This window comes from Oncorhynchus nerka, linkage group LG28, assembly GCF_034236695.1.
Source record: "Oncorhynchus nerka isolate Pitt River linkage group LG28, Oner_Uvic_2.0, whole genome shotgun sequence".
Classification (NCBI taxonomy): Eukaryota; Metazoa; Chordata; class Actinopteri; order Salmoniformes; family Salmonidae; genus Oncorhynchus; species Oncorhynchus nerka.
This window is the reverse complement of record NC_088423.1, coordinates 55,513,512-55,536,534: the sequence shown is the minus strand read 5'-3', so window position 1 is coordinate 55,536,534 and position 23,023 is coordinate 55,513,512. Positions and strand designations below refer to the sequence as shown.

Below are 23,023 nucleotides of genomic sequence, written 5' to 3'. Positions count from 1 at the left end.
AATGAATTTTTCCTCTGCAGCAGAGGTACCTCTGGGTCTTCCTTTCTTGTGGCAGTCCTCATGAGAGTCAGTTTCATCATAGTGCTTGGTGTTTTTTGCGACTGTACTTGAAGAAACTTGAATTTTCCACATTGACTGACCTTCATGTCTTAAAGTAATGATGGACTGGCATTTCTCTTTGCTTATAGTAGCTGTTCTTACCATAATATGGACTTTTACCAAGTAGGACTATCTTCTGTATACCACCACTTCCTTGTCACACCACAACTGATTGTCTCAAACGGATTAAGAAGGAAATACATTCAACAAATTCACTTTTAACAATGCAGACCTGTTAATTGAAATACATTCCAGGTGACTACCTCAAGAAGCTGGTTGAGAGAATGCCAAGAGTGTTAAAAGCTGTCATCAAGGCAAAGGGTGGCAATTTTGAAGAATCTCAAATATATTTTCATTTGTTTAACACATGTTTTTGGTTGCTGATACCATATGTGTTATTTCATAGTTTTGATGTACTCAGTATGATTCTACAATGTAGAAAATAATAAAAAAACAAAAACCCTTCAATGAGTAGGTGTGTCCAAACTTTTTACTGGTACTGTATGCTCTTCCTAACCACACAGATTTGAACCCTATGACAAACTGTTGTGTCTTTACTGTCTTCTCTTCAATTAAAAACATACTAAAATAAAATTATGAAAGAGGGGTATAGAATAATGATAGGGAGGACGATGTGTCGCTTACTGGTGGCATTGGTGAGCCGAAAGGTGACAGAGCTCTCAGGGATGTCACACACGTTGCGAACAGTCACCTCGCACGTGTAGTTTGCAAAGTCCTTTGGCCTCAGGTTCTTCAGCTTCAGCACCTTGGTCTCCCCCTGCGTGACAGAAAACATGGACTGGTCACACAAATATAACAGTAACACACCCTCACTGACCGCATGTGAATAATCTTCACAAAAACACAAGCACACAGTACATTTACACAATCTCAGACACACACCATAAATACATTTCTAAATGCACTTTTAACCCTCCTGCTGTGTCCCGGTCAAATTGAATTTTCTCTCTGAAAAATGTAGTTAATTTAATCTGTTGTCATAAGGTTCCATGACAATGTCCACACAGAGCATGTGAACAAACAAAACACATTTTGATGATTTTCATAACATTTTGGGTGTTTTGTTTAACTTTTGTACACCTGTGGTGTTCCCGGTCAAAAATTACTGGTCATTAGAAATTAATGGGTGAGACTACAATTAGTGTATACAATTGAGTTCAGGCACATGCCCATTCATCAGATGGGCACAGTTCCTCTCCCAGACCCCCACATGCATGTATGTTTGAGCACACACACACACACACACACACACACACACACACACACACACACACACACACACACACACACACACACACACACACACACACACACACACACACACACACCTTCTTGGCTTCCACGGGAACCTTTCCCCAATAGATTCTTTCCCCCATGGGAACCAAACCTGTTTGCAGTCTCACAAACAAACGCAACATTGTTTCAGTAATACATAGAACATTTCTCACAGCTCTGGTATATAAAGCTTTTTTGAGGACTTGCTCACAATTCATTCTGTGGCAGCACAATGACCTAATGATATACTGTATGTGAGGCTCTTGATCATATCTTTGATTATGACACTGGCGAGGAGAGAGGCCAAGAAACTAACAGTGAAAATGAATTAGAGGAGGAAGTGTCAGAAGTTGAAGGCAACACAGAATATGATCCAGACCAAGAAACAACCGATGTGGAACAATCCAGTGATGAGTAGGAGGGCCCTGCTGAGGTTGTTGTTACATTCGGTCAAAGAATGGGAATTTGTCCTGGTCTTCATCCCCACCTGAGAGGAGAAGTCGGCATTCAGCTGAAAATGTTATCAGGATGACCCCAGGGCCAATGAAATACGCCATATCCCAGGATGATGACATAAAATCCTGACACTATTTAAACATTTGAATTGGTTTCAAAACAAATCAAATGACATTTTATTAGTCACATTCGCCGAATACAACAGGTGTAGTAGACCTTACAGTGAAATGCTTACTTAAGAGCCCCTAACAGACAGTGCAGTTTAAACAAAATATGAATAAGAATAAGAGATAAAAGTAACAAGTAATTAAAGAGGAGCAGTAAAAAAATAACAATATATACAGGGAGGTGCCAGTACAGAGTCAATGTGGAGGCTACATACAGGGGGGTGCCGGTACAGAGTCAATGTGGAGGCTACATACAGGGGGGTGCCGGTACAGAGTCAATGTGGAGGCTACATACAGGGGGGTGCCAGTACAGAGTCAATGTGGAGGCTACATACAGGGGGGTGCCAGTACAGAGTCAATGTGGAGGCTACATACAGGGGGTGCCGGTACAGAGTCAATGTGGAGGCTACATACAGGGGGTGCCAGTACAGAGTCAATGTGGAGACTACATACAGGGGGTGCCAGTACAGAGTCAATGTGGAGGCTACATACAGGGGGTGCCGGTACAGAGTCAATGTGGAGGCTACATACAGGGGGTGCCAGTACAGAGTCAATGTGGAGACTACATACAGGGGGTGCCAGTACAGAGTCAATGTGGAGGCTACATACAGGGGGTGCCAGTACAGAGTCAATGTGGAGGCTACATACAGGGGGTGCCAGTACAGAGTCAATGTGGAGGCTACATACAGGGGGTGCCATACAGTACAGAGTCAATGTGGAGGCTACATACAGGGGGTGCCAGTACAGAGTCAATGTGGAGGCTACATACAGGGGGTGCCGGTACAGAGTCAATGTGGAGGCTACATACAGGGGGTGCCAGTACAGAGTCAATGTGGAGGCTACATACAGGGGGTGCCAGTACAGAGTCAATGTGGAGGCTACATACAGGGGGTGCCAGTACAGAGTCAATGTGGAGGCTACATACAGGGGGTGCCGGTACAGAGTCAATGTGGAGGCTACATACAGGGGGAGGCTGCCAGTACAGAGTCAATGTGGAGGCTACATACAGGGGGTGCCGGTACAGAGTCAATGTGGAGGCTACATACAGGGGGTGCCAGTACAGAGTCAATGTGGAGACTACATACAGGGGGTGCCAGTACAGAGTCAATGTGGAGGCTACATACAGGGGGTGCCGGTACAGAGTCAATGTGGAGGCTACATACAGGGGGTGCCAGTACAGAGTCAATGTGGAGACTACATACAGGGGGTGCCAGTACAGAGTCAATGTGGAGACTACATACAGGGGGTGCCGGTACAGAGTCAATGTGGAGGCTACATACAGGGGGTGCCAGTACAGAGTCAATGTGGAGACTACATACAGGGGGTGCCAGTACAGAGTCAATGTGGAGACTACATACAGGGGGTGCCAGTACAGAGTCAATGTGGAGGCTACATACAGGGGGGTGCCGGTACAGAGTCAATGTGGAGACTACATACAGGGAGGTGCCAGTACAGAGTCAATGTGGAGGCTACATACAGGGGGGTGCCAGTACAGAGTCAATGTGGAGGCTACATACAGGGGGGTGCCAGTACAGAGTCAATGTGGAGGCTACATACCGGGGGGTGCCAGTACAGAGTCAATGTGTACAGTCAATGTGGAGGCTACATACAGGGAGGTGCTGGTACAGAGTCAATGTGGAGGCTACATACAGGGAGGTGCCAGTACAGAGTCAATGCGGAGGCTACATACAGGGAGGTGCCAGTACAGATTCAATGTGGAGGCTACATACAGGGAGGTACCGGTACAGAGTCAATGTGGAGGCTACATACAGGGAGGTGCCGGTACAGAGTCAATGTGGAGGCTACATACAGGGAGGAGTCAATGTGTGGGGGCACCGGTTAATTTAGATAGTATGTAGTACCAGTATTATAGTGACTATGCATAGATTACAACAGAGAGTGGTAGTGGTGTAGAGAGGGGGGGGGGGCATTTGACTAGATGTTCAGGAGTCTTATGGCTTGTGGTTAGAAGCTGTTTAGAAGCCTCCTTGACCTAGACTTGGCGCTCTGGTACCGACGTGTGGTAGCAGAGAGAACAGTCTATGACTACGGAGGCTGGAGTCTTTGACAATTTTCAGGGCCTTCCTCGGACACCGCCTGGTATAGAGGTCCTGGATGCTAGGACGATTGGCCCCAGTGATGTACTGGGCCGTTCGCATTACCCTCTGTAGTGCCTTGCGGTTGGAGGCCGAGCAGTTGCAATACCAGGTAGTGATGCAACCAGTCAAGACGCTCTCGATGGTGCAGCTGTAGAACCATTTGAGGATCTAAGGAGTCATGCCAAACCTTTTCAGTCTCTTGAGGGGGAATAGGTTTTGTTGTGCCCGCTTCACGACTGTCATGGTGTGCTTGGACCATGTTAGTTTGTTGGTGATGTGGACTCCAAGGAACTTCAAGCTCTCAACCTGTTCCACTGCAGCCCCGTCAATGAGAATGTGGGCATGCTCGGTCCTCTTTTTGCTGTAGTCCACAATCATCTCCTTTGTCTTGATCACATTGAGGGAGAGGTTGTTGTTCTGGTACTACACGGCCAGGTCTCTGACCTCCTCCCTATAGGCTGTCTCATTGTTGTCGGTGACACTGTTGTGTCATCGGGAAATGTAATGATGGTGTTGGGGTCGTGCCTGGCCGTGCAGTCATGAGTGAACAGGGAGTACAGGATGGTGCTGAGCACGCACCCCTGAGGGGCCCCTGTGTTGTGGGTATCAGCGTGGCAGATGTGTTGTTACTTACCCTTACCACCTGGGGGCGGCCCGTCAGGAATTTCAGGATCCAGTTGCAGAGGGAGGTGTTTAGTCCCAGGGTCCTTAGCTTATTGATGAGCTGGAGGGCACTATGGTGTTGAACGCTGAACTGTAGTCAATGAATAGCATTCTCACATACAGTTGAAGTCGGAAGTTTACATATACTTAGGTTGGAGTTATTAAAACTCATTTTTCAACCACTCCACAAATGTCTTGTTAACAAACTATAGTTTTGGCAAGTAGGTTAGGATATCTACTTCGTGCATGAGACAAGTAATTATTTCAACAATTGTTTACAGACAGATTATTTAACTTGTATCACAATTTCAGAGGGTTCAGAGGTTTACATACTCTATGTTGACTGTGCCTTTAAATAACCTAGACAATTTCATAAAATGGTGTCATGGCTTAAGAAGCTTCTGATATGCTAATTGACATCAGTAGAGTCAATTGAAGGTGTACATGTGGATGTATTTCAAGGACTGCATTCAAACTCAGTGCTTTTTTGCTTGACATCATGGGGAAATCAAAAGAAATCAGCCAAGACATCAGAATAAAATTGTAGATCTCCACAAGTCTGGTTCATCCTTGGGAGCAATTTCCTAATGCCTGAAGGCACCACGTTCATCTGTACAAACAATAGTACGCAAGTATAAACACCATGGGACCACACAGCCCTCATACCGCTCAGGAAGGAGACGCATTCTGTCTCCTAGAGATGAACGTACTTTGTTGAGAGAAATGCAAATCAATCCCAGAACAACAGCAAAGGACCTTGAAGATGCTGGAGAAAAGTACAAAATGATCTATATCCACAGTAAAACAAGTCATATATCGACATAACCTGAAAGGCCGCTCAGCAAGGAAGAAGCCACTGCTCCAAAAGGCTATTTAAAAAAGCCAGACTACGGTTTGCAACTGCACATGGGGACAAAGATTGTACGTTTTGGAGAAATGTCCTTTGGTCCGATGAAACAAAAATATAACTTCTTGGCCATAATGACCATTATTATGTTTGGAGAAAATGGGGGGCTTACAAGCCGGAGGCTTACAAGCCGGAGAACACCATCCCAACTGTGAAGCACGGGGGTGGCAGCATCATGTTGTGGGGGTGCTTTGCTGCAGGAGGGACTGGTGCACTTCACAAAATAGATGGCATCATGAGGAAAGAAAATGATGTAGCTATATTGAAGCAACATCTCAAGACAGTCAGGAAGTTAAAGCTTGGTCACCAAATGGGTCTTCCAAATGGACAATATTCCCAAGCATACTTTCAAAGTTTTGGCAAAATGGTTAAGGACAACAAAGTCAAGGTATTGGAGTGGCCATCACAAAGCCCTGACCTCAATCACATAGAACATTTGTGGGCAGAACTGAAAAAGCGTGTGTGAGCAAGGAGGCCTACAAACCTGACTCAGTTACACCAGCTCTGTCAGGATGAATGGACCAAAATTCTTATTGTGGGAAGCTTTTGAAGCTTCCCTGAAGAGTTTGACACAAGTTAAACAATTTAAAGGGAATGCTACTAAATACTAATTGAGTGTATGTAAACTTCTGACCCACTGGGAATGTGATGATATAAATAAAAGCTGAAATAAAATCACTCTCTACTATTATTCTAACATTTCACATTCTTAAAATGAAGTGGTGATCCTAACTGACCTAAGAAAGGGAGTTTTATTTGGATGACATGTCAGGAATTGTGAAAAACTGAGTTTACATACACCTTAGCCAAATACATTTAAACTTCCGACTTCAACTGTAGGTGTTCCCGTTGTCCAATTGGGAAAGGGCAGTGTGGAGTGCAATAGAGACTGCATCATCTGTGGATCTGTTGGGACGGTATGCAAATTGGAGTGGGTCTAGGGTTTCTGGGATGATGGTGTTGATGTGAGCCATGACCAGCCTTTCAAAGCACTTCATGGCTACTGACATGAGTGCTCCGGGTCGGTAGTCATTTAGGCAGGTTACTTTCGTGTTCTTGGGCACAGGCACTATGGTGGTCTGATTAAAACATGTTGGTATTACAGACTCGGACAGGGAGAGGTTGAAAATGTCAGTGAAGACACCTGCTAGTTGGTCAGCGCAAGCTCGCAGTGCATGTCCTGGTAATCTGTCTGGCCCTGCGGCCTTGTGAACGTTGACCTGTTGTTGACCAATGGTCTTACTCACATCGGCTGCGGAGAGAGTGATCTACACAGTCTTCCGGTACAGCTGGTGCTCTCATACATGTTTCAGTGTTTTTTGCCTCGAAGTGAGCGTAGAAGTAGTTTAGCTCGTCAGGTAGGCTCCTGAGACTAGGCAGCGCACAGCTGTGCATCCCTTTGTAGTCTGTAATGGTTTCCAGGCCCTGCTCACAGGGCCGGTGCACTACAACTCGATCTTAGTACTGTACTGACACTTTTCCTGTATGATGGTTTGTCAGAGGGCATAGCGGGATTTCTTATAAGCTTCCGGGTTAGAGTCACACTCCTTGAAAGTGGTAGCTCTAGCCTTTAGCTCAGTGCGGATGCTGCCTGTAATCCATGGTTTCTGGTTGGGGTATGTACGTACGGTCATGTGGGGATGACGTCATCGATGCATTTATTGATGAAGCCAATGACAGATGTGGTGTACTCATTAATTCCATTGGAGGAATCCCAGAACGTATTCCAGTCTGTGCTAGCAAAACAGTCTTGTAGCTTAGCATCTGCTTCATCTGACCACCTTTTTTTTATCTAGTCACTGGTGTTTCCTGCTTTAATTTTTGCTTGTAAGCAGGAATCAAGAGGATATAATTATGGTCAGATTTGCCAAATGGAAGGCGAGGGAGAGCTTGGTATGCATCTCTGTGTGTGGAGTATAGGTGGTCCAGAGCTTTTTTTTCGCTCTGGTTGCACATTTAACATGTTGATAGAAATGAGGTAATACTGATTTAAGTTTCCCTGCATGAAAGTCCCCAGCTACTTGGAGCGCTGCCTCTGGGGTGAGCATTTCTTTTTTGCTTATGGCGTAATACAGCTCATTCATTGCTATCTTAGTGTCAGCCTTTGACTGTGGTGGTATGTAAAACAGCTACAAAGAATATAGATGAAAACTCTCTCGGTAGGTAATGTGGTCTGTAGCTTATGAGAAACTCTCCCTCAGGCGAGCAATGGCTCGAGACTGCCTTAGATATCGTGTATCCGGCGCGTTGTTTACAAAAATACATAGACTGCCGCTGCCTGTTCTATCCTATATCGTATAACCAGCCAGCTGTATGTCGATATTGTCTTCGTTCAGCCACGACTCCGTGAAGCAAAAGATATTACAGTTTTTAATGTCCTGTTGGTAGTTTAATCTTCCCAATAACAACATTTTGTTGTCCAAAGATTGCATGTTTGCGAGCAGAATTGTGGGGAGTGGGGGTTTATTAGATTAACTCCTACGCCTCAGAAGGCAGCCCACCCTCCGGTCTCTCTTTCTCCTCCTCCTCTTCACACGGATCACTGGGGTAGGGGCCTGTTCCCGAGGTAGCCATATATCCTCCGCCTCGGGCTCGTCAGTGACGTGAAAGAAGAAAAACGATGCTGCTAGTCTATGGTGAGTAATCGCAGTCCTGCGATTGTCTAGAAGTTATTTTCGGTCATAAGAGACAGTAGCGGCAACATTATGTACAAAAATAGTTTAAAAAATATTACAAACAACGCAGATAAAAAAACAAAAAAGCACAATCGGTTTTGTCCTTGTTTGTCCATGTCCTTGTTAAACTTTGACATAAAGTAGTCTGTGATAAATAGCACAATACGTTTCATCTGAGTATTTGTTATAGACAAAATAATCCAAGGATTATGCTTTTTTTTACTCAGAAATGAGTTGTATGAGCTCACGGCAATGAGGCCTACAGGTCATAAATAGCAAATAGAAGTTAACATTTTTGTAATGTTCACAACAACTTAAGTTGATCAAAAGATCTAACACAACATTAGGTGATAATGTATGCATTATTATGGATTTATATTCAGCTATAATTGGGCGGTCATTTTGGACCGTGAACACAGAATAAATTAACATGAAACAAACCCAACAGGAGGGTTAAACACAAAAGTGTTTGAAAGTGGACATACACACACCAATGTCCTAATATCATAGAGCAGAGAGAATATATCTGATTAAAGGATTCAACATTTATTTTGGATGAGACCATCAGCCAAATGAAATATCATCATTAGAATAACAAATCCATCTTTTTTTCCCATATATCTCTTTCACTTTCCATTCCCCTCTCCGTCCATCCTCTCTCACTATCTCGCTCTCTCGCTTCATCTGTCTCTGCAGTCCATAGAACTACATAGAGCTTTACAAACTCTACTCCAATAATGATTCCCAGATAAGCTAGTTCACACTTCATTCCCAAGGCTGCCTATTCCACCCGTCTATGCCTTGGTGTGCGTCCCAAATGACAATCTATTCCCTACATAATGCACTACTTTTGACCAGAGCCCTGTGGGCCCTTGTTGAAAGTAGTGCAATAAAAAGGGAATAGGGTGCCATTTGGGATATAGGCTTGGATGACTGAGTGGGATTTTTCCTGTCTCATTCTTCCACTGTCGTAGCGTGGGAAGAGCTACTCCGGCTAATTGTGCTCTCAGGGTGGCCCTTTGTAGCAGACCATACAGCTATTTCAATTAAAGGAGAACAGAGGAAACAATGCTAGTAGCTAGATGAGGTCGGGGAGTCATCTGTTACGTTACCAGCTAAAATATTGTAATCAGATGTCAGATACTTTGAAAAATGTGATGATCACTTCCAGGATTCTCTGACAGGTGAATTAGAAGTGATGGCCTGAGATCCATCTCCCCTTTTAAGGGAATAACAAGACGCATAGACATTTGTGTGGGAAAAAACGATGACACCTTTCCGTTTTTCTTAATGACATTCAATCAGCATTGAAAAAATGCCAAGTTTAAGTTTGTTCCGGATGAGCGAGTCTGACCACGAGTCAGAAACCACAATGATGACACACCAAATGCATTTGATGGATTGCGGGAAAAGAGCAGGAATATGATTTTGTAGGCTATAGTGAAAGCCTGTGTCTTCCAATGGTGCGACTGCTGTCGGGATAAAATATTATATGACCAACTTGAATAAACGCTTCAAGGTAAGGACGACAGCAGTGGTGTTGCCTACGGGCTATATGGATATTTATTTACTTCACCTTTATTTAACCACGTAAGCTAGTTGAGAACAAGTTCTCATTTACAACTGAGACCTGGCCAAGATAAAGCAAAGCAGTGTGACACAAACAACAACACAGAGTTACACATGGATTAAACAAACATACAGTCAATAACAATAGAGAAGAAAGAAAGTCTACATACCGTGTGTGCAAATGGAGTGAGGAGTTAAGGCAATAAATAGGCCATAGTAGCGAAGTAATTACAGTTTAGCAAATTAACACTGGGACTAATAACAAGATAAACAATGTAAAGCATACGGGATCTGTAAAATGTATATAGGTTCAGAACGTCTGTGAAATAGCATAGTTACAAATACAAACTGGATGGACATCAGAAATAGAGGAAGGACTAAGAGCAAACAAGAGAGAACTATTGTAAAGTAGACTGTGTCTATAACATGTGTATAAGATGTATAAATTGAAGGTAAAAGCAGAAGTGTTTATTAGTTTACTCCAATTGGGGGATTGGCGGTAGGGTTTGCGGGGAATAGTAATAAAGGTATATTCTTTTAAAAAGTATGTCTATATAGGTATGTGTATGTATATATGTGTATATATATGCATGCGTGTATGGATATATATATTTACAAAAAATATATGGGGGATTGGAAATGATGCAGACAATTACATTGGAAGCAACATTCTTTCCACAATATTAAGCTGATACTCCCTTAATAATAATAATAATTAACACTGGAGTGATAGATGAGCAGATGATGATGTGCAAGTAGAAATACTGGTGTGCAAAAGTTCAGAAAAGTAAATTAAAACAATATGGCGATGAGGTAGGTAGATTGGGTGGGCTATTTACAGATGGACTATGTACAGCTGCAGCGAGCGGTTAGCTGCTCCGATAGATGATGTTTAAAGTTAGGATATCACTTACTTAGGCCCATTATTGATATCTACCTACAGTAGCAATTTATTGAATCAAACTGCTGCTCTCTCAATTATTTGTGTATTTTTTGTGGATGGCTGTTCGCAAATGTATAACTGTATGTTAACGCAATAACGGTTGAATAGAAAAAGTGTAGGCTAAGCTGCCTATCAATCATTTTTTATGCAACCCATGGACAGCCAGTGAAAACTGTGCTGTTGCACTAGCTTCATATAGCTGTGTATCCCAGCCTATGGATTCAAAGTTTGAGCGAGTTCCTCCCTTGTAAACTTCGGTGGTATTGTGCTTCACACATATTGTCAAAAATAAGTTTAATATCAGAAGACCATGAGTAGGGCATTAGTTGCTCAATCTAATTTGTGCTGATTTAAAGAAATGTCCAAAGGCCTAATGGACACATGGTTAAACTTGCAGACTTTTGATAGACTTCAACAGCTGCAAATGATCAAGATATCAAAGTGTCACGCATAGGTCCTATTAAATTAAGTGTTTAATTTCATAATTCTATGGTGTCACCAACAAAAACGTAAATAATACATAAATAAGAAAATAAATAAATAAATATTGCAAATGCATTCCATGAGAGCATCACTTCTTTTTCAACCATGTTTTGAAGCAATGACCCCAATCAGTCCTCCCATGACAAAAACAGAAACATCGTAGGCTAATAAGTCGTTCATTTTTGTTCAGGTAAAACAAGTCCTATTGTTGAAGATCAAGGGGTATTTAATTAATGGACTGTCTGGAAATCTGAGTTTTTAAATATGTAAATAGATGGCCTAATAGTTGTATTATCTGTACTGAAGCAAAAACAATGGGTTAGAACCCTACATAACCATAAAGTAAAATGCAACATCCATTTATGGCCAGTAAACTCTAAAGTACATTTGTCTTACAATAGATGTCGTTCAATTGGAAATATTCATTTTTGTCTTCTAATGACTCTTGAGGGGAAAGTAATCTAAAAGTACTCACATTGCATTACTGAGTTTGGGTAATCCAAAGTTACACTAATGATTACAATATTGGACAGGTAACTGAAACGGATTACATTTAGAAAGTAACCAAACCAACCCTGATGGTGTACTGACTGACTCAGAGTTTAACAGCTGCCTGTGTGTGCATGTTTGTATGAAAGAGAGTTTGCTTGTGTGCGTGTGTGTGCTGTTTGCAACCAGAATCTGTGAATTGCTGTCTGTAAGCATCGAGTCCCACTGCAGTAGCTGCTATAGTCCCTTTCGAGTGGCTGAACCTTGAATTCCATTTAGGGGTATACTGGTTAAACAATGGACTATCTCACAGCTATGTTGTTGGATGCTTTTCAATTGTTGTACTAACGTGACATATTCCACATATTGCTGCCTTGTGATTTGAGAAGAGAGGCTCAGCTATGACAGTGGAATGTAAGTCAAAGGTGATTTTTAACCTGTGTACAGATGAAGTGTTGTGTGCATGTACATATATATACACACGTATATATACACATACGTATACAGTGGGGAGAACAAGTATTTGAAACACTGCCGATTTTGCAGGTTTTCCTACTACAAAGCATACTTAAGTCATGCAATAAAATGCAAATGAAATACTTAAAAATCATACAATGTGATTTTCTGTATTTTTGTTTTAGATTCCGTCTCTCACAGTTGAAGTGTACATATGATAAAACATTACAGACCTCTACATGCTTTGTAAGTAGGAAAACCTGCAAAATCTGCAGTGTATCAAATACTTGTTCTCCCCACTGTATATATACACACACACACACACACACACACACACACACACACACACACACACACACACACACACACACACACACACACACACACACACACACGTATACTGTATATATTTGTATTTATTATGGATCCCCATTAGCTGTTGCCAAGACAGCATCTACTCTTCCTGGGGTCCAGCAAAAATAAGGTTATACAATTTTAAAAACATTACAATACATTCATTACATAATTCACAACACACATAGTGTGTGCCCTCAGGCCCATACTCCACTACCACATATCTACAACACAAAATCCATACATGTACATATACATGTTATCATGTGTGTGTATGCATGTTTCTGTGCCAATGTTTGTGTTGCTTCACAGTCCCTGCTGTTCCATAAGATTTATTTTGTATCTGTTCTTTTAAATCTGATTCTACTGCTGCATCAGTTACCTGATGTGGAATAGAGTTCCATGTAGTCATGGCTTTATGCAGACCTCCCACAGTCTGTTCTGGACATGGGGACTGTGAAGAGACCTCTGGTGGCATGCCTTGTGGGGCATGCATGGGTGCCTGTGCTGTGAGCTAGTCGTTTAAACAGACCTCTGGTGGCATGCCTTGTGGGGTATGCATGGGTGCCTGTGCTGTGAGCTAGTCGTTTAAACAGACCTCTGGTGACATGCCTTGTGGGGTATGCATGGGTGCCTGTGCTGTGAGCTAGTCGTTTAAACAGACCTCTGGTGGCATGCCTTGTGGGGTATGCATGGGTTCCTGTGCTGTGAGCTAGTCGTTTAAACAGACCTCTGGTGGCATGCCTTGTGGGGTTTGCATGGGTGCCTGTGCTGTGTGCTAGTCGTTTAAACAGACCTCTGGTGGCATGCCTTGTGGGGTTTGCATGGGTGCCTGTGTGCTGTGAGCTAGTCATTTAAACAGACAGCTTGGTGCATTAAAAATGTCAATACCTCTTACAAATAGAAGTAGTGATGAAGTCAATCTCTCCTCTACTTTGAGCCAGGAGAGATTGGCACGAATATTATTAATGTTTGCTCTCTGTGTACATCCAAGGGCCAGCCATGCTGCCCTGTTCTGAGCCAATTGCAATTTTCCTAAGTCCTTTTTGTGTGGCACCTGACCACACGACTCAACAGTAGTCCAGGTGCGACAAAACTAGAGCCTGTAGGACCTGCCTTGTTGATAGTGCTGTTAAGAATGCAGAGCAGCACTTTATTATGGACAGACTTATCCCCGTCCTAGCTACTGTTGTATCAATATGTATCAATATCAATCCTTGCCGTGTCTGAATCCTGGCTCAGGAAGGCCACCAAAAATTCAGAGATTTCCATACCCAACTATAACATCTTCCGTCAAGATAGAACTACCAAAGGGGGCGGAGTTGCAGTCTACTGTGCCTGCAAAGTAATGTCATACTTTCCAGGTCCATACCCAAACAGTTCGAACTACTAATTTTGAAAATTACCCTCTCCAGAAATAAGTCTCTCACTGTTGCCGCCTGCTACCGGCCACCTCAGCTCCCAGCTGTGCCCTGGACACCATTTGTGAATTGATCGCCCCCATCTAGCTTCAGAGTTTGTTCTGTTAGGTGACCTAAACTGGGATATGCTTAACACCCCGGCAGTCCTACAATGTAAGCTAGATGCCCTCAATCTCACTCAAATCATCAAGGAACCCACCAGGTACAACCTTAACTCTGTAAACAAGGGCACTCTCATAGACGTCATCCTGACCAACTGGCCCTCCAAATACACCTCCGCTGTCTTCAACCAGGATCTCAGCGATCACTGCCTCATTGCCTGTATCCGCCACGGAGCCGCAGTCAAACGACCACCCTCATCACTGTCAAACGCTCCCTAAAACACTTCTGTGAGCAGGCCTTTCTAATCGACCTGGCCCGGGTATCCTGGAAGGACATTGACCTCATCCCGTCAGTTGAGGATGCCTGGTCATTCTTTAAAAGTAACTTCCTCACCATTTTAGATAAGCATGCTCCGTTCAAAATGCAGAACCAAGAACAGATACAGCCCTTGGTTCACTCCAGACCTGACTGCCCTCGACCAGCACAAAACATCCTGTGGCGGACTGCAATAGCATCGAATAGCCCCGTGATATGCAACTGTTCAGGGAAGTCAGGAACCAATACACGCAGTCAGTCAGGAAAGCTAAGGCCAGCTTCTTCAGGCAGAAGTTTGCATCCTGTAGCTCCAACTCCAAAAAGTTCTGGGACACTGTGAAGTCCATGGAGAACAAGAGTACCTCCTCCCAGCTGCCCACTGCACTGAGGCTAGGTAACACGGTCTCCACCGATAAATCCACGATTATCGAAAGCTTCAATAAGCACTTCTCAACGGCTGGCCATGCCTTCCGCCTGGCTACTCCAACCTCGGCCAACAGCTCCGCCCCCGCAGCTCCTCGCCCAAGCCTCTCCAGGTTCTCCTTTACCCAAATCCAGATAGCAGATGTTCTGAAAGAGCTGCAAAACCTAGACCCGTACAAATCAGCTGGGCTTGACAATCTGGACCCTCTATTTCTGAAACTATCTGCCGCCATTGTCGCAACCCCTATTACCAGCCTGTTCAACCTCTCTTTCATATCGTCTGAGATCCCCAAGGATTGGAAAGCTGCCGCAGTCATCCCCCTCTTCAAAGGGGGAGACACCCTGGACCCAAACTGCTATAGACCTATATCCATCCTGCCCTGCCTATCTAAGGTCTTGAAAGCCAAGTCAACAAACAGGTCACTGACCATCTCGAATCCCACCGTACCTTCTCCGCTGTGCAATCTGGTTTCCGAGCCGGTCATGGGTGCACCTCAGCCACGCTCAAGGTACTAAACGATATCATAACCGCTATCGATAAAAGACAGTACTGTGCAGCCGTCTTCATCGACCTCGCCAAGGCTTTCGACTCTGTCAATCACCATATTCTTATCGGCAGACTCAGTAGCCTCGGTTTCTCGGATGACTGCCTTGCCTGGTTCACCAATTACTTTGCAGACAGAGTTCAGTGTGTCAAATCGGAGGGCATGCTGTCCGGTCCTCTGGCAGTCTCTATGGGGGTGCCACAGGGTTCAATTCTCGGTGACTCTTTTCTCTGTATATATCAATGATGTTGCTCTTGCTGGGGCGATTCCCTGATCCACCTCTCGACGACACCATTCTATATACTTTCGGCCCGTCATTGGACACTGTGCTATCTAACCTCAAACGAGCTTCAATGCCATACAGCACTCCTTCCGTGGCCTCCAACTGCTCTTAAACGCAAAACCAAATGCATGCTTTTCAACCGACGCTGCCTGCACCCGCATGCCCGACTAGCATCACCACCCTGGATGGTTCCGACCTTGAATATGTGGACATCTATAAGTACCTAGGTGTCTGGCTAGACTGCAAACTCTCCTTCCAGACTCACATCAAACATCTCCAATCGAAAATCAAATCAAGAGTCGGCTTTCTATTCACGAACAAAGCCTCCTTCACTCACGCCGCCAAGCTTACCCTAGTAAAACTGACTATCCTACCGATCCTCGATTTCGGCGATGTCATCTACAAAATGGCTTCCAACACTCTACTCAGCAAACTGGATGCAGTCTATCATAGTGCCATCCGTTTTGTCACCAAAGCACCTTATACCACCCACCACTGCGACTTGTATGCTCTAGTCGGCTGGCCCTCGCTACATATTCGTCGCCAGACCCACTGGCTCCAGGTCATCTACAAGTCCATGCTAGGTAAAGCTCCGCCTTATCTCAGTTCACTGGTCACGATGGCAACACCCATCCGTAGCACACGCTCCAGCAGGTGTATCTCACTGATCATCCCTAAAGCCAACACCTCATTTGGCCGCCTTTCGTTCCAGTACTCTGCTGCCTGTGACTGGAATGAACTGCAAAAATCGCTGAAGTTGGAGACTTTTATCTCCCTCACCAACTTCAAACATCAGCTATCCGAGCAGCTAACCGATCGCTGCAGCTGTACATAGTCTATTGGTAAATAGCCCACCCATTTTCACCTACCTCATCCCCATACTGTTTTTATACTGTTTTTTTAAATTTTATTTATTTATTTATTTACTTTTCTGCTCTTTTGCACACCAATATCTCTACCTGTACATGACCATCTGATCTTTTATCACCCCAGTGTTAATCTGCAAAATTGTATTATTCGCCTACCTCCTCATGCCTTTTGCACACATTGTATATAGACTGCCCATTTTATTTCTACTGTGTTATTGACTTGTTAATTGCTTACTCCATGTGTAACTCTGTGTTGTCTGTTCACACTGCTATGCTTTATCTTGGCCAGGTCGCAGTTGCAAATGAGAACTTGTTCTCAACTAGCCTACCTGGTTAAATAAAGGTGAAATAAAAAAAATAAAATAAAAAATATGTTTTGACCATGACAGTTTATAATCCAGGGTAACTCCAGGCAGTATAGTCATCTCAACTTGTGTGTATGTGTGCATAGTGTGACGTGTTCAAGGATGAACACATCACATGGATAAGGTCTGTGTTTGGTATACGAAGTATGTTCTACTACGTTATCCTTGCTGTACCGTTTGTTACGTTTAGTCTGGAATGTTAGTGTGTGTGCCTATACTTGTCTGTATGGCGGTTCAAAGACATTCACTCCAATATCCTTGCTTTGTCCAATATGATGTGATGAGTGAGCATGGGTATGTTTGTGATTAGGCCCATCTATGGGAGGCTGTATCTTTGTGCATTCACAATAGGTTGACGGTTTTCCCCAGTTATATATTATGTATACGCTGTGTGTTTCCCTCATACATCCAATACCTGTGTGTAGAGTGGCTCGTAGAAGCACACTGTTATGCTTGTTATATCTTACGGGTTGTGGTCATATAAAAGGACTAGATGGATATAACCCATTTTAGCACGGGCATTGCCATTGAAGACCTAAGACCTCCAGCATTTTAAAGTAGTCAACAGGGTGGGGATTCCTATTTGTTGGGAGCGATCAGCCAATGATCAGAGCACTGTCTTCTTCATATTGTAAATTGTTACTAATACTGTTCTATGGGTTGTGTTGAATTTGGAGTGTGAACTTGTGTGCTTGTGTTTGGTCCTCTTACAGTACCTGTGTGTAGAGCGGTTCGTAGATGTCCACTCCGGTATCCTTGCTCTGCTCTATGGGCGTGTTGCCACGTTTCCAGATGAAGCGGGCTGGGGGGTTGGAGTTGACCGTACAGCGCAGGAACACCGTCTTCTCCTGGTAATAGCTCCCGCGCACATCACTGATGGTCTGGTGCACTGTCAGCACGGGTTTGTCGAGGTCTAGAAACACACACACACACACACACACACACACACACACACACACACACACACACACACTTTGTCAATATCAAGAATATGTTTATCCAAATACTATACAAAACTCCAAGGTTATGTAAAGACCTTCTTCACAATGGTTATACTGCACTACGCAGTCTCCACCTACTGTACCTTATACATTACTGAGACACTCCACAAATGAATCAGGAAAATATCTACACTACAGGTTTACCTGCCCATATAGGTGCAGCAGGAAAATGTGTGTGTGTGTTTCCGTGCATGACTCGGGTCATTTTGGCTACCTTCCTGTTTTATGTGCTGTTGGAGCAGTCCTCTACAGATGCCAGTTCTTCATTTGATGTTCCTGTTTTTGCAGAGATTTTTCTGCACTGTAGGAAATGCAAACTTGTAGTGTATTCAAGGTTTAGAAATTGGGGCGGCCCACTGAACACACCGGACCATTTTTCCTCAAGGCCCTGACATTGGTAAATGTTTTTCCTTGAGGCCCCCATTATTAGCCAGGTAATGATCATTTTGCGCCCAAAAATCAGTCTGCCCATTTACAAATGCTTCTAAAGTTTGTAATTTCCACCAAACAATATCAGACTTGATTTTCCATAACAGGACATTTATCAACCTCTACAAAAAAATGGCTATTCATTATTAGCCTTACTGTTATCCCGAAAATAAAACAAACTGGTTCCAGACCACTATTCCAGGAAAGATTGTGTGGTTACATGGCTTCTCTTCTTCAAGAGATCGAAGAGTACAGTATACAATGCATTATCTCTTTTTCCTATCTCACACACACACAGGCACCCTAACCCATCTTTCTACACAAAGGCTACTCAACAGTGTGTGATGAAAGGCAGTTAGTTTTCCTCAAATAGCTGCCTTTGAGTTTCTAGTTAGGTTTCTAGTTAGGTTACCAATGCCTTACCTGGTCCAGACTTGTTTCATTGGAACAACTGGACATAAAGGTGTAGGATCTTAATTTGATCAACCAGGAAATGTAAAACTTGTAGTGTATTTGAGGTTTAGAAGGCTTCTTTAAACTTTGAAATTTCAGACTTGATTTTCACTTAAGAAAAATGTATCAACCCCTAAATTTTTTTTATTATTTTCCTGCTGTAGTAAACTGCCTAAAATGAAGATCCTACAGTGTCTTGCGAAAGTATTCATCCCTTGGAATTTTTCCTATTTTGTAGCCTTACATCCTGGAATTAAAATATATATTTTTTGGGGGGTTTGGATCATTTGATTTACACAACATGCCTACCACTTTGAAGATGCAAAATAATTTACTTTCAAACAAACAAGAAATAAGACAGAACTTGAGCGTGCATTGCCACTGGGATTTGTTTCCCCTTAAACCACTCAAATGTTGCTTTAGCAGTATGCTTAGGGTCATTGTCCTGCTGGAAGGCGAACCTCCGTCCCAGTCACAAATCTCTGGAAGACGGAAACAGGTTTCCCTCAAGAATTACCCTGTATTTAGCCCCATCTATCATCATCATAATTCTGACTAGTTTCCTAGTCCCTGCCGATGAAAAACATCCACACAGCATGAAGCTGCCACCACCATGCGTCACTGTGGGGATGGTGTTCTCAGGGTGATGAGCTGTTTTGGGTTTGCGCCAGACATAGCGTTTTCCTTAATTGCTAAAAATCTAAATTTATGTCTCATCTGACAAGAGTACCTTCTTCCATATCTTTGGGGAGTCTCCCACATGCCTTTTAGGAAAACACCAAACATGCTTGCTTATTTTTTTCTTTAAGCAATGGCATTTTTCGGGCCACTCTTCTGTAAAGCCCAGCTCTGTAGAGTGTACAGCTTAAAGTGGTCCTATGGACAGATACTCCAATCTCCGCTGTGGAGCATTGCAGCTCCTTCAGGGTTATCTTTGGTCTCTTTGTTGCCTCTCTGATTAATGCCCTCCTTGGGTTTTGGTGGGTGTCCCTCTCTTGGCAGGTTTGTTATGGTGCCATATTCATTCCATTTTTTTATAATGGATTTAATGGTGCTCCGTGGGATGTTCAAAGTTTTGGATATATTTTATAACCCAACCCTGATCTGTACTTCTCCAGAACTTTGTCCCTGACCTGTTTGGAGAGCTCCTTGGTCTTCATGGTGCCACTTGCTTGGTGGTGACCCTTGCTTAGTGGTGTTGCAGACTATGTGGCCTTTCAGAACAGGCGTATATATACTAAGATCATGTGACAGATCATGTGACACTTAGTTAAATAAAGTCCATCTGTGTGCAATCTATGTGATTTCTGAAGGTAATTGGTGGCACCAGATCTTGCAAAGGGGGTGAATACATATGCACGCACCACTTTTCCATGTTTTATTATTTTTTTAAACAAGTTAGTCCAAATTGGTGAAGTGAAAAAACTATTTTGTTTATGTACATTACATGACATCCAAATAAAAATACATTTAAATTACAGTTGTAATGCAACAAAATAGGAAAAACGCAAATGGGGATGAATACTTTTTCAAGGCACTGTACATGTGTAGCCCAGCTAGCAAGGACCTAGACATCTGACTGCTGGTGGCTATGAGCCAACATACTATTGTAGGCACAACATAATCTCACAAACTCTGATTCTTAAAATGTGTCTAACTGACACTAATGTTACATTGTGAGGCTGCAATCAAATGTCATATTATGCTGTCTAACGGGAAAGTTAGAGAGAGGGAGCGAGAGAGATTTTGACAAGGCTACTTAATTTTTCTTGTCTTTCCTTCTGCCTGTCTTTCTTCCTCTTTTTCCACTGTCTTCTCTCTCTTTCAGTCTGTCATTTTGTACTTTCTATCTTATCTCTGTATATCTCCCTGTCAGTGTAATCTCCCTATTTCCAGTGTGGTTGTAATTTCAACAGCTTTCACGTCCATGAAAGTCTTTCCTCGATATCCCTCCATCGCTCCCACTACTACCGTAATTTGAATAATTTGACCCAGTTTCTCACAGCAGGGAAATAATCCCGCAGCAACAGGGAATGTGAATTATTATGTTGATTATAATTATTCTAATTTTTTGTAGGGTTTGATACATTTTTTGTGAGGGCAAATCAAGTCTGAAACTTTAAACCTAGAAATTACAAACCTCAGAAGCCTTTTTCAACCTTGAATACGATACATACTGTGCCGGAAAAATATTGCAACTACAGGATGATCAAATTAAGATATGATCTATATGGTGATATTGGCACATTTGATGAGGACTGGGGAAGTTACAGGTGTGTGTGTGTATATATACATATACTGTATATACACACACACACATACATATATATATATATATATAGATATATATATATATATGACTTGCTGCCAGCCTAATTGGCACATTGACGACGTGCTCAGTCACTGAGACGCTATCTAACTGCCACCTACTCCGGTGCAGCTCCCCTACACCTCTGCACCTTCTATCCTATTTTCCCCGTCACCGTCATCCTTTCCCTCCCTTTCTTTCTCTCTTCTGTTGGCAGGTGACACTGGCAGGAAACAGAGATGGAGAGGATAGCTAATCAGGTCATCCGGATCGTCTGTGGGCTATAGGCTTCTCCTGTCTGTAGAATGGACTGGGAATGTTTTGGCTTGATACACCTGCATGAGAATGGACTGGGAATGTTTTGGCTTGATACACCTCCATGAGAATGGACTGGGAATGTTTTGGCTTGATACACCTGCATGAGAATGGACTGGGAATGTTTTGGCTTGATACACCTGCATGAGAATGGACTGGGAATGTTTTGGCTTGATACACCTGCATGAGAATGGACTGGGAATGTTTTGGCTTGATACACCTGCATGAGAATGGACTGGGAAGGTTTTGGCTTGATATGCCTGTGGTTTGGGGTATTTTCTTTTATTGTAATTGTGAGCATTTATCCATTTTGTGTGTGTGTGTGTGTGTGTGTGTGTGTGTGTGTGTGTGTGTGTGTGTGTGTGTGTGTGTCCTGTGCTGTGGAGGATCTGACAGAAGCGGGGTACTTGGGGCATAAACAAAGTCAGGATCAGCAGCTTTTCTGAGGCTCTGAAACTTTTGCACCCTGGGATCAGGTGAAAGAGGAGGATGGAAAGGGGAACGATGAGTCTGAAGCTTGGACTCAAGCCTGAATGTGGACAAAGTCCGAAATGGTTCAATATCAGCAGACTCGGTTGTTTTCTGTAATGCAACCACCACTCTCTCTGTCCCACTTTCTGGACCAATATTTTCCTGCCTCTTCAATCTCTCTCTCAATTTCAATTTCAGGGCTTTATTGGCATGGGAAACATATGTTAACATTGCAAAAGCAAGAGAAGTACATAGTATAAAAAAGTAAAATAAACAAAAACGAAACAGTAAACATTACACTCACAAAAGTTCCAAAATAATAAAGACATATCAAAATGTCAGATTATTTCAAATTCTTTGGGGGTCTGTGTAATCTAATTATTAGCCCAGGAAATATTTTGCGTTATTACATACAGCCAGAAATAACTTTTAAATATCAGAGTGGTAACTCACCAGCATTACGACCGGGAATAGGACTTTCCGGAATTGGATCCTTGTTCATACCCCCCAGGGCAATTTAACTGATTCCAGAGGCTGATCCAAATCACCGCTGGTGGAGAAGAGGTATTAGGAGTGGACTTCTAGTCCACGCACACCATCCACCACATCCGTGTATGTTACTTCTTAATGTTCAGTCTCTAGATAATAAAGAAGACGAGCTCAGGGCGAGAATCTCCTTCCAGAGAGACATCAGGGAGTGTAACATACTCTGTTTCACGGAAACTTGGCTCTCTCAGGATATACTGTCTTTGTCCATACAGCCAGCTGCGTTCTCAGTATATCGCGCAGACAGGAATAAAGAACTCTCCGGCAAGAAGAAAAGCGGGGGTGTATGTTTCATGATTAACCACTCATGGTGTGATTGTGATAACATACAGAAACTCTAGTCCTTTTGTTCACCCAACCTAGAATACCTCACAATCAAATCACGACAGTATCACTTCCCAAGAGAAAAATCTTCAGTTATCGTCACAGCTGTGTATATTCCCCCTCAAGCCGATACCACAACGACCCTCAAAGAACTTCACTGGACTTTATGCAAACTGGAAACCACATAACCGGAGGCC

The 23,023-nt window shown here is 43.1% G+C and overlaps 1 protein-coding gene across 1 annotated transcript in view; it reads right to left on the bottom strand.

Moving 5' to 3' along the window:
• LOC115102815 (MAM domain-containing glycosylphosphatidylinositol anchor protein 1-like) overlaps window positions 1-23,023 on the bottom strand; it is a 397,798-nt gene that overhangs the window by 167,084 nt on the left and 207,691 nt on the right. The window contains exons 4-5 of the mRNA XM_029623129.2: window positions 17,696-17,892; window positions 745-877 (exon numbers count right to left, since the gene is read on the bottom strand). Of these exons, the coding sequence (XP_029478989.2) occupies window positions 745-877; window positions 17,696-17,892 (330 nt within the window). The remainder of the gene's footprint in view (window positions 1-744; window positions 878-17,695; window positions 17,893-23,023) is intronic.